The following is a 16,463-nucleotide window of genomic DNA, read 5'->3' as shown; positions in this document are numbered from 1 at the left end:
GTTCTGCGCGTGGATGGACAGGCAGCACTGCGCGTTTCCCTCATTGCAATATGTCTCTATCAACGTTCCATGGATGCGGAAGGTCATTGTCTTACCTGTGACACACACACACACGCACACACACACACACAATCCAAACCCTTTGCGACGCTACAAACACGATAGCACAGTGTATGTTTGTGTGTAAACATGACGTCAGGCATCATCAATGGCCTCATCTGATCTCTTTAAAGACGGAATACATCAAGAGGAAGCCGAGTGTGTATCTACGTGTTTCATTTTGGGTGTGCTTGCTACTGTGAGGAGTTAATCGTTCATACGTTTTAGTTTTTACATGAAGACGATTATCTGTAAAGTTCAAGCAGTCATATTTGAGACGTGTGTGTGTCGGTGTTCCTCCGCTGTGCAGCACCGTGGGAGCTAACGGGATGGTAGGATGGAGCTTCGACCTTTGATAGTGCTGCTTAAATACGTTTACATCGATAATCACTCTGCAAATTTAACCATTTATCATCATGAGTTTAGTGATCTGAGTGAAATAAAATCAGAGATGAAAAGTGAGTTCAAACGTCTCACTCTCTGATTAGTTGCTGTGACTCAAGAATGTCATTGGCTGAGAAAGTATGATGTAATGATTGATGTCATCATTTCTCCCTGGACAGGAAAAGATGTTATTGGGAGTGGAAAAGGTTCTGCTTGGTGAGTTCACGGGTTACACTGGTTACCCTGGTTACACTGGGCAGAGTGGGAAGATGTTGAAGATGAACACTGTTTGTTTTTCAGAAATGTCGAAGGTCCAGGATGATGACAGGATGACCTCTGAGCTGCAGAGGGTAACAACCTGTGTGTGTGTGTGTGTGTGTGTGTGTGTGTTCCTCTCTGGACTCAATCATGACTATGATTGGTTACATCTCTGTGAACCTGACACATCTCTCTCTCTCTCTCTCTCTCTCTCAGCTCCAACAGGAGGTGATCTTCTGGAGAGGTCGCCTTACTGATGTAAGCACCAGTTTGAATGTTCAGGACCGACACAGAACCAACACACACTCATGCACATGTACAGTCATGAACGCACACACACACTCAAGCTTACACACACACACACACACACACACACACACACACACACACACACACACACACACACACACACACACTTTTATCTTAACTGATGAATTTTAGCTTCTGGGCTTTTGTCATGCAGCGGCTTTGAGCAGCTTCAGGATCACTCAGGCTCATGTCTGTCCACAGGAGAGTGCCAGGAGGAGCAAGGAGGAGCTTCTGAAGCAACAGGCCATGGAGCAGCTCAGCGTCATGACAGAGAGAGCCAAGGAGTGCAACAAAGTCAAGAAACACTTCCTGAGGCAGGCAAAGCTGGTAAACGAGGAAAACCAGAGGCTGAAGGACCTCACTGAGAAGAGCACTGTGGACTTTGCTGCTTACCTGACAGCTCGCAGGGCCATAAACAAGAAGAAGAAGAAGACCGTCCTCCTGGGCGAGCTGGAGGAGCTGGTCATTAAACATAAGGAGGCTGTGGAGGCCTTTAGCGCCCAGCTCAATGAGGAGGCTGACAAGAATGAGTTCCTGGCAGCAGAACTCAAGCTGCATGTGGAGAAGAGCGTGGCCCTGGCTGCAGACCTCCAGGGCCAGAAGCAAAACAAAATCGCCCTTCAGAAAAACCTGGACGCACTCAGGACCTGTTTGAAGGAGAGTCAACGAAAGGCCACCGAACTGGAGGGGCTCAGCGTAAGGCGTGAGAAGGCTGCGGCGGCAGTAGCCACTCAGCTCCGCGAGGAGGTCCACAAGAACGAGGTCCTGGCTGCAGAGCTCAAGGCCCAGAAGGACAATAGCATGGTCCTCCAGAGGGACCTGGATCAGCTCAGGAGCCTCTGTGAGGCCAGTCAATACAAGGCTCCAGAGTAGCTCAGTCTGGGCGCCGCTGTGGCCTGTGGTCCAGCTGTGGTTAGTGCTTCCTCCTCAGTTTGCTGTGTTTGGTTATTTCGGTTTTCGTGTACAATTAATAAAATGTAAATAATCTTACATCTCCAAGCTGATCATGCCTATTGTACAGCAGATGAACGTGTGTGCCATTGGGATTGACACGCTACACGACCACCATGCGATGCATCATGTTTAGTCACCTCTAGTTCTGTGCTGTGGATTTATGCAGACGAACATGCTGCAGTTTGTCTCCTGGTGCTCCAGTTTCCATGCATAAAGAAACAAAGGTTAGGACCAAAAGTGGAAGAACATAATGAAAGTAAAAGTTCTATGTGCCAGTATTCTTACGTAGCATTTAAGTAGAGCTTGACTTTTGATAAGCAACTATGAGCTGTGAAATGTGGATAAAAATTAATAGTACCTTACTTACATGATAAATTTACCAACTAATAATTAAAAGCAGATCTTATGATTGAACATTTCTATCCTGGTGGGAGCCGTCTCGTTCAGGGTAACAGGGGTCATGAGGTCACTTATAGAAGGTTTGGGTGTGATGATGCCCACGATGAAGAATTTTAAGAACATATCAGAATTTTGTGGTTTTCAATATCTGATCCTTTTCTACACCTGCATACATACAGTGTATCAAACTGGGTAGCGTTAGCAGACGTGGATCATGTTGCTGACAAAACTGATAACTGATCATTATTTATCAATCAGAACCACAACATTTTATGCTGCATTTTATTATTTTTTTAAAGAGGGAAATCTTTGCTGAACGAGCCTGATTATGAATAGTTAGGAGTATCAATGACCCTGACTACCACTCCACTGGGGTTAAAACCTCGGAATCCCAACCAGTCTGCCAGAACTGAGGAAGCCTTTCAGAAGAGAGGTGAAACGTCGTCAAGCCTTTACCAGCAAGTCCAGTTGCCTTAAGATTGACTTTCCATGGATATAAATTAAATATCGATCAATTAAATATGATTAAGTAAGGAATTAATTACATTTATTGTATTTTTATTATTTTAGTTTTTATCACCTGAGTTGTCGGATGTGTTGAGGTTTAATATTTTATTCAGCCTTCCGTCAACAGTAGATGGCAGCACTGCGGCATAAGTCGTGCAGTGTTATCTCAAAATTCTATACACAACATTGTCTGGTGTTCCCTGAATGCATCATTACGTCGTTACGTGCACGTCACTTCCCCGTTCAGCCCTCCTTCTGTGAGTGCGTTCTCGTCTTAAGGCTAACAGGCACCATGGTGAGTTTTTTCTCTAATCATTTTATTCTTCTAAACGTACAGGAAACATTACAAACACCAGCATCTATCTCTTAATTAAAGCGGGGCGTGATGAAGCGTTCAAGTCTCTACAGGCTCTGAGCTTTGCAGCGTCCGGTTAGCTATTAGTAGCGCTAACCGGCGAGGAAGCACATGGGCGTATGAATGCTTCAGCAGCCAAGCTAATGTTAGTAGCTGAAGCCAAATGGCGCTCCTTGGTTGCACCGTCACGTTGCATTAATGCAGCCACATCTCCGTCGCGTTTAACGGGACTGACGTGACACGATGGGCATTTGCTCGCCGGTGATGGGGCGCGTAGCTACCGTGAGCTAGTTAGCATGCTTACAATAGCCTGCCAGCTAGCTTTGTGTCAAAGAGGAACCGTGATTAGACTAAATAATGTACTAAAGTAGAGGAAACATAAAAGCGAGGGGGAGAAACAGAATTGCACCGCCTGATGATCATCCCGCAGCTTTAGCTTTAGTCTGCGTCACATGTTCATTTATCATGTTTCTGACATTTTAATGCTTCTAGTAGTTTCTAAGATGAACGGGGCGGGGCCAGGCTCGGCCTCTGCTGCCTTCAGGTGCTGCGCGTACAATTGAGTTTATGTGAAACTGTCTTTGTCCTCATAATGTCTCGTATGGAGCCCGAGAGGCGACGTGCAACAATATTATTAATGTTATTTTCCTCAGTTAACGAGATTACTTTGTCGGAAAAGCCTTCGAGGTGAACATAAGTGTGTCCTACGGATTAATAAATTCCCTTCTGATTTAAGGGAAACGTCTCATTTTTTTCAAGTTTCCAAACTTATCTTAGCTCAAACAATCTCTGAACAATGTAAACAGTAATATTTGCTCATCCTCTCCCAGTTCTGTAGTTATGAGCCAACAAATCATCTACAATGTAAATATTGTTGTTCATGTTATTTAGTATTTGTTCATAGTGTTTTCATATTGCTTAATTCTCGATCACTGCCTTGCTGCTGTGACAACTTAAATGCAATTTAAGGGATAAATCAAGTTTATCTGAAAAACTTGTATTATCACAGGCTACAAGGTTATGATGAGAGCAAATGCAATTTATATACCATAAAATGCTGCAAATGTGTGTTTGTGTTTCTAAGCTGTAGCTTCCAAAGCTTCACATTGCTGATTAAAGTAACTTTAAAGCTGAATGTGTGCCTGTAGTTGTTCTTGAACGTGTGCTTGTTCTGCAGGCTTCCCTCTCAATGGCCCCGATCAACATCTTCAAACATGGAGCAGATGAAGAGAAAGCTGAGACAGCCCGAATGGTGTGTGTTTCTGTCTGTCTGTCTGTCTGTCTGGGTGTGTGTCAGTGTGTAACTTCTTCTGTGTTCGCTCGCGGCCGTGCAAGTCCATAAAGAGAGAGAGAGAGAGAGAGAGAGCAGCGTGATGAAGTAGGGCAGGATCATTAACCTGTGTGTGTGTGTGTGTTTCTCTGCAGTCGTCCTTCATCGGTGCTATCGCCATTGGAGACCTGGTGAAAAGCACCCTTGGACCTAAGGGAATGGTATGATGCTTATTAACTGGAGTAAATCGATTTTGAGCCTCAGATTTTTATCACAGATCATTTGTCATATGATTGATTTTGGTAAATGATTAAATATCTAAGGAGAAGAATACAAATGTTTTACTTGAAACTTGTGACCCACTAATTGGTTGCCTGGACTCCAAAACATCTCTGGCTGCAGAAGTCGTTGCTAGGTGATTTACGACATCATCATTTTCCCCCCCTCCTTCAGGATAAGATCTTAATGTCAGGAGGTAGAGGCGCCTCAGTGACGGTGACCAATGATGGCGCCACCATCCTGAAGGCCATCGGAGTCGACAACCCTGCTGCCAAAGTGCTGGTTGGTGAGTGTCTGACTGGTTTCACCGGGCAGTGAGCACCGATGGAACTGGGAGCAGGAACGTGGTTTTAAATCCTGTTTGTTTTCCAGACATGTCGAAGGTCCAAGATGACGAGGTTGGAGACGGGACAACGTCTGTCACCGTGCTGGCTGCTGAGCTGCTGAGGGTAATTGTTTTAATTGTTCTTTAACTTGTGTAACATTATGACGTCATCATGTCACACACGTGTTCTGCCTAAACACGCCTGGTTTCTGAGCTTGTGTTGAGGCCGTTCTTTAACTGTCACATGTTAATGTGTCGCAGGAGGCGGAGCTCCTGGTCGCCAAGAAGATCCATCCTCAGACCATCATCTCCGGCTGGAGGAAGGCCACGCAGGTTGCTAGGGAGGCTCTGAGGGAGGCGGCCGCCGACCACAGGTCAGCACCAACCACTCTAAATGGGTTTAAATCAAATTGCCAGTAAAATTGATGATGATGAAACTATACTGACAGATTTATCAACAGTGCCCCTTGATTAATTTATTCTGCCTTGGTCTCCATAGCAACGACCCGTCCCATTTCCAGAAGGACCTGCTGAACATAGCCAGGACGACCCTGTCTTCCAAACTGGTGACTCATCACAAAGACCACTTCGCCCACTTGGCCGTGGATGCCGTCATGAGGCTGAAAGGGTCTGGAAACCTGGAGGCCATCCACATCATCAAGAAGCTGGGAGGAGGCCTCACAGACTCCTACCTGGATGAAGGTGGGAGGACGGGGCCTAACCTTAACCAAGCCTCTGGGCTCTGATTGGCCACTGTGAGGTCACATGTGTCTGTGCTCTGTGCAGGTTTCCTGTTGGACAAGAAGATCGGAGTGAACCAACCGAAGAGGCTGGAGAACGCCAATATCCTCATCGCCAACACAGGCATGGACACGGACAAGATCAAGGTACACACCCAGGACAGCACACCACCCACACACATACGCAGGTTTGATCTGCCTCTCACTGTGTGTTTGTGTGTGTGTGTGAGACAGATCTTTGGCTCCAGGGTTCGCGTTGACTCGATGGCGAAGGTGGCAGATATTGAAATGGCAGAGAAAGAGAAGATGAAGGAGAAGGTGGAGAGAATCCTCAAGCACGGAATCAACTGCTTCATCAACAGGTACACACACGCACACACACACACACTCTACACAATCATAACCTGCCAGTTTAATTCGTCTGAATATTTCACACACAGCTTTGAGTTTGATCTCTCTCTCTCTCCCTCCTCACAGACAGTTGATCTATAATTATCCGGAGCAGTTGTTCGCTCAGGCTGGTGTCATGGCCATCGAGCACGCTGACTTTTCTGGCGTGGAGCGACTCGCCCTGGTCACTGGTAGGCACACACCCTCCTCACGCACGCACATACACACACACACACACACACACACACACACACACACACACACACACACACGTTGTGGCTGTGAGGGGTTTTGACGTCTTTGTGTGTCTGCAGGTGGTGAAATCGCATCGACCTTCGACCATCCGGAGCTGGTGAAGCTCGGTCACTGTAAGCTGATCGAGGAGGTGATGATCGGAGAGGACACACTCATTCACTTCTCTGGAGTCGACATGGGTACGCATGCATACACACGCACACACACACACTGGAAGGATGCAGAACATTAGTCTTTTCTGAACATTCTAAATCAGTGAAGAAGGTGTTGGTCCACAGCATCTTGATGTGAGACATGGCTGCTCTCTTTGACCCCTCACACCAACTTCTCCCCCAGGTGAGGCCTGCACCATCGTCCTGCGAGGAGCCACCCAGCAGATTCTGGATGAGGCGGAGCGTTCGCTTCACGACGCGCTGTGTGTGCTTGCTCAGACAGTCAAGGAGCCGCGCACCGTCTACGGAGGAGGTACACACACACACACACACACACACACACACACACACACACACACACACACACACACACACACACACATCATTTTATAAGCCAAGCCTCTCTGTTCTTTGCTTTTTGTTGCATTAGTCCTAAGTCATTACGTCTTTTTGGCTCCTCTCCCTTCCAGGCTGCTCTGAGATGCTGATGGCCAAGGTGGTGAGTGATCTGGCCAATCGGACCCCAGGAAAGGAGGCAGTTGCCATGGAGTCGTTTGCCAAAGCTCTGATGATGGTGCGACTGCGTCCGTGTCTGAAGGCGTGCGTCTTTGTCACAGCAAAGCGGTCATGGTGATTCTAACTTTTGTTGTCTTTCCTCAGCTGCCAACGATCATCGCAGATAACGGCGGCTACGACAGCGCCGACCTGGTGGCTCAACTGAGAGCTGCGCACCAGGAGAACAAGACCACCTACGGACTGAGTGAGTGAAAACAAACACGCAGGAAATGCTCTGGGACCCTGATGCATGCTGACCTTAGTCATTAAAAACAAACGTGTGTGTGTATGCGCAGACATGTCTCAGGGTTCTGTGGGCGACATGGTGGAACTCGGCATCACCGAGTCGTTCCAGGTGAAGCGCCAGGTGCTGCTGAGTGCTTCTGAGGCTGCAGAGATGATCCTCAGAGTTGACAACATCATCAAGGCCGCGCCCAGGTCAGTGTGCGCAACAACAGCTGAACATTTAAACGTGTTTAAATTTGCTTCAGTTTTCACTGCGGCTTAGGGTGTTAAATGAAACAAAAGCTGGCGTGTTAACTGAATGTTTTGGTGTTTTCTCTGCAGGAAGAGAGTCCCTGACCATCACCCCTGTTAACAAGGATGAAGAAGATCATTTATTTATCGTGTCTGAAGCATCCAAACAAACAAAACGCTCTGCTAATTCTCGTCTTTTACTCTTAAGAAGCACTGCATAGGCTAACTAGGTTAATTCTAGCTAACCAGCACCAATGGTTAATGATGGATATCTTGGCAACATCAACGTAATCACATGCTAATATGAGCTAATGATGCCAAACCTGCTGAAGGGGCTGGTTATGCTAACATTAACCTGTTAGTGCTCACGCTGCACAACAAGTGTGGATGTTGTTTTTTTGTTTACTGATATAAATAAACCAGTCCCGTCTGTGAGTGTTGTCTCCCCTGTCCTTGACTAAAGACGTGCGGACATGTTGACGCCATGATGTTGTATGTTTTTATTTCACATTTTCCTTTGTGAGCGAGTTTTCACATCAACTTGCTGTTCCACCTTTAAGCCCGCAGGTGGCAGCACAGTCCACTTAGGAATCTACATGAAAACCTAACGTAAAGAGGCAAAACAAAGTCCACGTGTTGGACACTAAACTGTCGCATGTTTCAGCTCGTGTCCACCAGGACCTCAGGCGGTTCTTGTGAAGGTCCAGAAGGTTGTCGTGGAAGCCCCGACAACTTTCTGAGTGCGAGTTCCCTTAAAAGGTTCTGACGGCTATTGGGGTTTTTGAAGTAACACCCTACGTGTTAAGATGTCCTGCAGCATTAATGTCCCATTCCCGCGTCCCATTGATGTTCATTTCCCTCTTTTACAAATGAGCTCACTGCTGTTTTATTGTGGCAGCAAAGGAGCAGCCGTATACACACTTGTAGTAAATGAGTGAAGGGAAACACACACACACACACACACACACACACACACACACACACACACACACACACACACACACACACACACACACACACACACACACACACACACACACACACACACACACACACACACTCCTCCCTCTGCCCCCACCCACACGCGCGTGTGGTGGACATGGACACACTGCAGCGGACACACATCGGACTTATTCTCACTTTAGATTGAATTCAGGTTGGAGGCGTGAATCTAACTGAACTCGTTTCCATTCCGCCTCCTATACTGGAGCAGAAGAATTCAGACTTAAACTAACTTTAACTCGATCTGAGGACATGCGGGAGTTTGTGGAGCTGCTGTCCGTGTTTGCGCTCTGCTCGGCCGCACTGCGGAGCCCCGAGGCGTCGGTGGAGACGCAGAGCTCCGCGGCCGGGCTGGAGAGCACATTAGCCTCGGAGGTGAACCTGCCCGCGGGGGCAGGGATGGAGAGAGCGCCATCACGGGTCCCCGCGGCCGGCGTGGACAGCTCCGTCACCCGGCCTCCAAGCCTCGGGGACCGGGACGGGGACGCGGGCTGTCCTGGCCGCTGTCGCTGCGAGGTGGACGGGCTGCTGCACCGGGTGGACTGCTCGGACCTCGGGCTCCGGGAGGTACCGAGCAACCTGAACGTCTTCACCTCTTACCTGTAAGTACAGAGTGAGAAGTTTCAATACCTGGAATTCTCCATCCGCATCAACTCCTGTGCGTGTGTGCGCGCGGTCGTGAGAAATTGAGCACCTGTCCTACACAACCCTGTTTATTCCAGAGTCGTGTGTGTGTGTGTGTGTGTGTATGTATGTATGTGTGTGTGTGTGGTGTCCTTGTCCTGGGACCCCTCCTGCATAAGAGCAAAGCGACCCCAGTAACACCAGCTGATCCTGTTCCAGATGTGGTCCAGGTCCAAACTCTGGTCCTTTATGATGCTACAGAGAGGGTGTTCCGTACCCATAGAGGCAGTGAAGAAGTCAGTGAAGAGGTTCTGGGGTGTGTCCGGACCTCTGAACTGTTCCTGTTGTCCATAAAGTCAGTGTGGGAACTTTTAGAGTTCATATGGGCTCTTGAGTTTTAACATTATTAGTTAATGGAGAGTCCATGAAGATGGTCTAGAAGAGATTTGTACTGATAACTAGTTCTAGGCATTGTGGAAATAATATTTAAACCTGATTGGGAGGAGTTTATTGGGCTGAAAGTGCTTAAACAGTGTCACATCCCTTTAACTGTCTGAGCAGCAAACTGAGGCTCCACTAAAACAAATGATGAAAACATAATCCAATTCACTTCACAGCAGGTGGACCAGCCTGTTCACCAAACAATTACATCATCTCTCTCTCTCTCTCTCTCTCTCTCTCTCTGAAGAACCTGCCCATGTTGGCTGCCGTCTAAAGCAGCACAATGTCCAGGATTTAAATTTCACTCTCATTAAAGAAAACCTTCTTCTATTCACACAGGCTGTGTGTGTGTGTGTCTGAGCTTTCCTTACAGTTTGTCTAAGATGGGCAGATGGTCACACACACACACAGTGACAGTCAATAAAGGCTCTTTGTGTATTTATTATAGCTCCAATTCGGACTTCTACAAACATTAAGGAATATCTCTCTCTCTCTCTCTCTCTCTCTCTCTCTCTCTCTCTCTCTCTCTCCTTGTGTGTGTGGTTCCACAGGCTCTGCTGGTTTCTGAAGAGTTGCTGGGATGAAATCTAAAACCAAATGGGTGAAAAAGTCTGAAGCATTTTAAAAACTGATGCCAAACATCTTGTATGAAGTTTGAGGATTTCTTGAAGAGGTGGAGATTGAGAGTTGTTGTGAGGGTTCTTTGAGGAGGTTGGAGGAGTTCTAAGAGGGCTCTAGATCATTGTGAGGATTCTTGAGGAGGCTCTAAGTTTTCCTTCAGCAGCTTCCTGGGAGCCATGAGGAGGTGACCTCTCTCATGACCCCCAGAGGAAGATTGGTTGTCCATTCACCTGTCCTGTTTGGTTGATCATTTCTGTTTGTGTGTGTGTGTGCTTAACAACAGTTGTGTACAAGTGAACCGTGACAGAGTTTAGTGGTCACGTACACACACACACATACGAACTCAGAGCTCTTGTTTATGTGTGTTTTTTAGACGTACACAGAAGATTGACAGGACAGATCAGAGAATGACCCCGCCCCCAGCTCTTTGGCCCTGGGGGGCCCCTCTAGCTCACCCTGAAAGAAAGAGACAGAGAGAAAGAGAGAGGGAGAGTGAGAGAGAGGCCTCACTGTCCTCCTTCAAACTACACAAACGACTTCGCTTTGTCTTTCTGCAGCATGAATACTGTCTGATAGCATCGCGAGCACACACACACACACACACACACACACACACACACACACACACACACACACACAGGATGATGAGTGCATTGGCTGTCTACTCATTCGTTCTACACTAAACTGTTAAAAAATCACGTCATGTTAGAGGGGCCAGTGTGTGTGTATGTTTGTGTGTGTGTATGTGTTGAGCAGTAAAAGTCAATCAGGTTTGACTGTGTTATTCTGGTCAGAGCAAAGGAACATGCTGCAAAAACACCTGTAAACAAAACCCGCACTGTGTGTGTGTGTGTGTGTGAGTGTGAATGAGAGAGAGTGTTAACTGTGTTACACTAAAACCACACACACACACACACATTAACCGACTTTATGGAGTGTTGAGAAAGTTCTGTCTTCCTAACAACCATGCATTTAACCTGCAGACACACCCAGACTGTATGTGTGCTTTCAGATAAACAATCAGAGAATAGACAGAGGGAGATAAGAAAAGAAGATAATCACTACAGTCGTCTTCTCTGTTGGCCAATCAGAAGCAGTGATGTCTACGTGTTCTGAGCTGCATCATTCATCTCTGTGACACACAAATAAAGCCCACAAACAACTTTATTGATTATTATTGATATTTTTTATTATAATATAAAATATATATATATAATATTATTTTTATAGATTTTGATTTCTCTCTCTCTCTCTCTCTCTCTCTCTCTCCCTCTCTCTGCAGTGACCTCAGCATGAATAATCTGACTGTGTTGTCAAGTGGATCTCTGTCCAACCTGCACTTCCTGGAGGAGCTGTAAGTCTCTCTCTTTTACACACATACACACATGCACACACTGGTTATCGGTTACACTCAGCACTCTGGTTGGAATAAAGTGTGACAGGTCAGAGGTCAGGGGTCAGTAACCCCCTATAGGCTGGCTGTGCTGTGTTTCCTCACACAGTGCAAACACGTGTGGGTGAAGTGTGAACATGAGTGCGTGTGTGTGTGTGTGTTTATCTGTCTCTCAACTTGATGTCCTCTCTCACCCAGTGCATGCTGGGATTGAATGAGCAGGTACAGAGGTTGGATGGATGTAACAGCTCGGCAGTACACAAATGGTTAAAAATCCAATGTGAGATCCACATTTAAGCCCAAACAGCAATGAAAGAGAACCACAATGAGCACAGGGACCTGAACATGACTGTGTGTGTGTGTGTGTGTGTGTGTGTGTGTGTGTGTGTGTGTGTGTGTGTGTGTGTGTGTGTGCGTGTGTGTGTGTGTTAGATATTTGTCACTGTGGTGTGAAAAACGTCAGTACGGTGATTGGACACCACAGGGGTGCATGTTGAGTACATGCGGACTGGCTGAACTCTGTGTGGCCTCTGAAACCAAACACTGTCTGTCTGTCTGTCTGTCTGTCTGTCTGTCTGTCTGTCTGTCTGTCTGTCTGTCTGTCTGTCTCGCTGTCTCACTCTCTGTCTCTCTCTCTGTCTCTCTCTCTCTCAGGCGTTTGGCGGGAAACGATCTGTCATCCATCCCTGGTGGGGCGTTCACTGGACTCTATAACCTCAAAGTGCTGTAAGCAGTGTGCGCGTGCACACACACACACACACACACACACACACACACACACACACACACACACACACACACACACACACACACACACACGCCTCACAGTAACGATGTCTGCTTTGTTTACTGGTGCTAATCATTCACAGGGACACTTTGAGGATTTAATACCTACACTGTATGTTTCTGTGTGGGTGTATTTCCAGTAAGAGAGAGCAAGACGGGAGAGAGAGGTGCTGGTAGGAATTCTGGTTTGGATCTGGGTCAGCAGGATGTGGATCAGTAGGATCTGAATCAGCAGGACCTGGATCTGGTGGTCATCTTCAGATAGGAGCTCTATGTATGCAGGGCTGCAAATATGCAACTAGCACCATCATCTAGCTGAGATGGAGCTGAGTCAGTAAAGCACAAACAGTTTGAGCTCATCTCCAGGAGCTACAGAGCTCCATCCAAAGCAGATCAAGGTGCAAACAAGAAGCCGAAAAAGCTGGTGGTGGATCCAGAAGTAAATATGAAGCGAATACAAGAAACCAGAAGAAAATCAAGAAACCATTAAAACAAAGTGGGAAAAAGCATCAAGAAGAAGGAAGTGACATTCCACCATTTATTTGATAACAAAGTACAACTGAAGTTCGAGAATTCAGACACATAATCAAAGGTTAAAATGGTCGTAATGTTCTGAAGATAAGAAGTAAGCAGGTGGTGTAGTGTTACAGGAGCATCCGTCGACTCATGATGCTCTTCATCGTTTTCATCCACTTAGAAAGTAACCGGAATGTTTCTGTGTTCTCAGGATGCTCCAAAACAACCAGCTAACTGCTGTTCCTGCAGAGGCCTTCAACAGCCTCCACCACCTACAGTCACTGTGAGACACACACACACACATACACACACACACACACACACACACACACACACACACACACACACAGGTGTATGTTAATGTATGTAGCCCTGATAACACAGTAATTATCCTGAAATTGAAACTGTCAGTGTGTGTGTGTGTGTGTGTGTGTGTGTGTGTAAGAATGGGGACTCTAGACTAGTAGACTCGTTTATCTGATCGACTATTATGTGCAGGTCCATCTTTGTCTGTCTGTTGGTGAACAGAAGACGCATTGTAAAGACGGACAGACAGGTGGACGGGGAGAGAGAGAGTGAGTCAGACAGACAGAGATGTTTTTGCTGAGTTTTATTTTGAAGTCCAGAAGAGAGCAGGAAGTTAGTTAGCTTGTTTGTTTATGTCTTTAACCCTCAATGGTTCATTTCAATCACAAGCTTTGTCCCTGAAATATAAATATATAATTAATGAGTCCCTCCCTGCAGTCGCCTGGATGCCAATCACATCTCGAGCGTTCCCATTGGCTGCTTCTCTGGCCTGCACTCGCTCCGCCACCTGTGGTTGGACGATAACTCTCTGTGGGAGGTTCCTGTGGAGGCGCTGAGCGAGCTGAGCGGCCTGCAGGCCATGACACTCGCCCTCAACCACATCAGCCACGTCCCAGACCACGCCTTCAGCACGCTCAACCACCTGGTGGTGCTGTAAGGACACACGCAGGCACACACAACCACGCGCACACACACGCACGTGGGCACGCACACACACACACACACACACACACACTAACCCAACAGATCAACTCTCATCCATAAAAACAGATAAAACAATAAGTCCTCTGTCTGCTGTTATCTTCATTATAATCCTTAGCTCTCTCTCTCTCTCTCTCTCTCTCTCTCTCTCTCTCTCTCTCTCTCTCTCTCGCTGTCTCTCTCTCTCTCTCTCTCTCTTCCTCTCTTCCTCTCTTCCTCTCTCTACCCCCTTCTCTCTCTCTCTCCCACCCAAGTAATGTTCTCTCTCATTACTTATCAATCTTCTCTCTCTCTCTTTTTACTCTTTACCCTTTTACTTTTTTGTAATATTCCCGATTGTTAAAGATGATTCCAGACTGGAGTTTTTTCACCTTTTCAGCATTTTCAAACTCACAGTCTCTCTGCCATGACTATTGAGAAACTGTTTGGGTGATGTTATTTATTTATTTATTTATTATATGTCTGTGTGTGAGTGTGTGTATGTTGCTTGGAGCTGTTGTTGCTTTAAGTTTAGCTGTAGCAGTGACTGTTCCTGTCCATCTGTATTAGTTCCTTAATGATATGCAGAACTTTATGTGTGTATGTGTGCGTGTGTGTGTGTGTGTGTGTGTGTGTGTGTGTGAGTGATGGCATTCAGTGCAGCAGTATTAAAGTCGGCCGTCAATTCTTTTGTCCATTCAGCTCGAAGCTAATTTGCATGAAATTACCCTCAAAAAAACTTCTTTTTGAGAGGCCCCGGGGCCTCTTTACACACACACACACACACACACACACACACACACACACACACACACACACACACACACACACACACACACACACACACACTCCTTGTCCGCTTCATTAGTCCATCAGTCTCTCTCTCTCTCCACAGGCATCTCAACAACAATAGGATAGTTTCCATGGGAACAAGCTGCTTCCACGGACTCCACAGTCTGGAGACGCTGTGAGTGAGTGAGTGCGTGAGTGAGTGTGTGTGTGTGTGTGTGTGTGTGTGTGTGTGTGTGTGTGTGTGTGTGTGTGTGTGTGTGTGTGTGTGTGTGTGTGTGTGAGTCAAGTTTAAAGTCTTTTTTTCTGAAAGGAACATTCCAACATTTACATGACAGCTGAAGATGAGTTTGATCTCTGTGTGTGTTTAGAAAGTATCTCCTAAATCCACAAGAACGCGTCCTTAACACATGTCTTCTCCATGTCCCTTTAAATAGTACAAAGAGCAGTGAACAATATAAATATAATGTTGATTGATAAGTAATGAGGCTGACTCATATCCCAGTGAGCAGGTATTTTTGTTAACTAATATCATTCCTTAGGTGTTTTTCATCTGAGCTCAGTGATTCTGACCTACAAAGGTTGATTGATAAATTATGAGCTGCACATAGGAAACATGTAACTACATGAGGCTCACAACTTATCAATCAGCCCTATTACAACCTATTGATATTAAGAATCACACCAGTTAGGATTTTTGTTTGAGTCATTTCATTGAATGAAGCCAGATGTCCGGCTCTGATTATGTAGCGTATGAAGGATTGGTTGATAAGTCGTGACCCTGAGTTCCAGAGTGTTGCTGAGGCCTGTGGAGAGTTTAGTTTGGGATGAACTCCCTCTGGCATTGTTGGTGGAGATTATATGTTGGAAAATATGGAACTGTCACACCTCTAACTTTTAGCGTGCCATGGTAGGCTCAATACTTACTAATACAAATTTTTACAACTGCTGTTACATGTCCGAGTTGTAGTCTACGTTTCAATGTGAAGGGGGTTTTAATAGCAAGGATGTCTGTGACCTGTGTGTGTGTACTGGGGAATGTGTGTGTACAGAAATTATGTTTATGTTTTGTCAGTCAACCAGAGCAGCAGGTTTAAACACACAAACACACACTGCCTTCATTTGGAAAGACTTCTGTGTTTGTGTGTGTGTGTGTATGGGGGGTCCCTGTGTGTGGCCTTGGCTTTATGCTAATCAAAATTACTCACTGTCTCTCTGTCTGTCTGTCTGTCTATGTCTCTATGTCTCTATGTCTGTCTCTATGTCTGTCTCTGTCTCTCTGTGTCTCTCTCAGGGATTTGAACCATAACAATTTGTTCGAGTTTCCATCGGCTATTCGCTCGCTCAGCCATCTCAAGGAGCTGTGAGTCTCACACACACACACACACACACACACACACACACACACACACACACACACACACACACACACACACACACACACACACACACACACACACACACACACACACACACACACACACACACACACACACACACACACACACAGAAACAAGAACCTTTCTGTTTAGGTGTGAAGTTTAAAAGTTTCAGTCTCATTGGTTTCAGATAAACAAGAAGTTTCCTGTTTAGGTT

At 46.3% G+C, this 16,463-nt stretch overlaps 3 protein-coding genes across 3 annotated transcripts in view; all 3 read left to right on the top strand.

Moving 5' to 3' along the window:
• The first annotated feature begins 2 nt into the window (after positions 1–2).
• LOC143008223 (uncharacterized) lies at positions 3–1,999 on the top strand. The gene is made up of 5 exons (XM_076159880.1): positions 3–82; positions 663–699; positions 784–833; positions 958–999; positions 1,252–1,999. Exons 1-5 carry the CDS (start codon positions 14–16, stop codon positions 1,921–1,923), a joined length of 870 nt encoding a protein of 289 aa, XP_076015995.1. The 5' UTR covers positions 3–13; the 3' UTR covers positions 1,924–1,999.
• Positions 2,000–3,106: 1,107 nt separating this feature from the next.
• Positions 3,107–8,143, top strand: cct2 (chaperonin containing TCP1, subunit 2 (beta)). The gene is made up of 16 exons (XM_076159833.1): positions 3,107–3,205; positions 4,443–4,517; positions 4,691–4,756; positions 4,989–5,100; positions 5,187–5,263; positions 5,401–5,513; positions 5,639–5,841; positions 5,926–6,026; positions 6,114–6,241; positions 6,357–6,460; positions 6,584–6,703; positions 6,861–6,989; positions 7,147–7,250; positions 7,337–7,436; positions 7,528–7,669; positions 7,799–8,143. Exons 1-16 carry the CDS (start codon positions 3,203–3,205, stop codon positions 7,827–7,829), a joined length of 1,608 nt encoding a protein of 535 aa, XP_076015948.1. The 5' UTR covers positions 3,107–3,202; the 3' UTR covers positions 7,830–8,143.
• Positions 8,144–8,804: 661 nt separating this feature from the next.
• Positions 8,805–16,463, top strand: part of LOC143008198 (leucine-rich repeat-containing G-protein coupled receptor 5-like) — a 14,368-nt gene continuing 6,709 nt past the window's right edge. The window contains exons 1-7 of the mRNA XM_076159832.1: positions 8,805–9,312; positions 11,679–11,750; positions 12,444–12,515; positions 13,303–13,374; positions 13,836–14,051; positions 14,974–15,045; positions 16,162–16,230. Of these exons, the coding sequence (XP_076015947.1) occupies positions 8,963–9,312; positions 11,679–11,750; positions 12,444–12,515; positions 13,303–13,374; positions 13,836–14,051; positions 14,974–15,045; positions 16,162–16,230 (923 nt within the window). The 5' untranslated portion in view covers positions 8,805–8,962. The remainder of the gene's footprint in view (positions 9,313–11,678; positions 11,751–12,443; positions 12,516–13,302; positions 13,375–13,835; positions 14,052–14,973; positions 15,046–16,161; positions 16,231–16,463) is intronic.

Source organism: Genypterus blacodes, unplaced genomic scaffold (assembly GCF_046128005.1).
Source record: "Genypterus blacodes isolate CSIRO-AG114 ecotype Tasmania unplaced genomic scaffold, CSIRO-AGI_Gbla_v1 ptg000099l_1, whole genome shotgun sequence".
NCBI lineage: Eukaryota > Metazoa > Chordata > Actinopteri > Ophidiiformes > Ophidiidae > Genypterus > Genypterus blacodes.
Note: the sequence above shows the minus strand (reverse complement) of the source record. Positions and strands in the feature narration are given on the sequence as shown.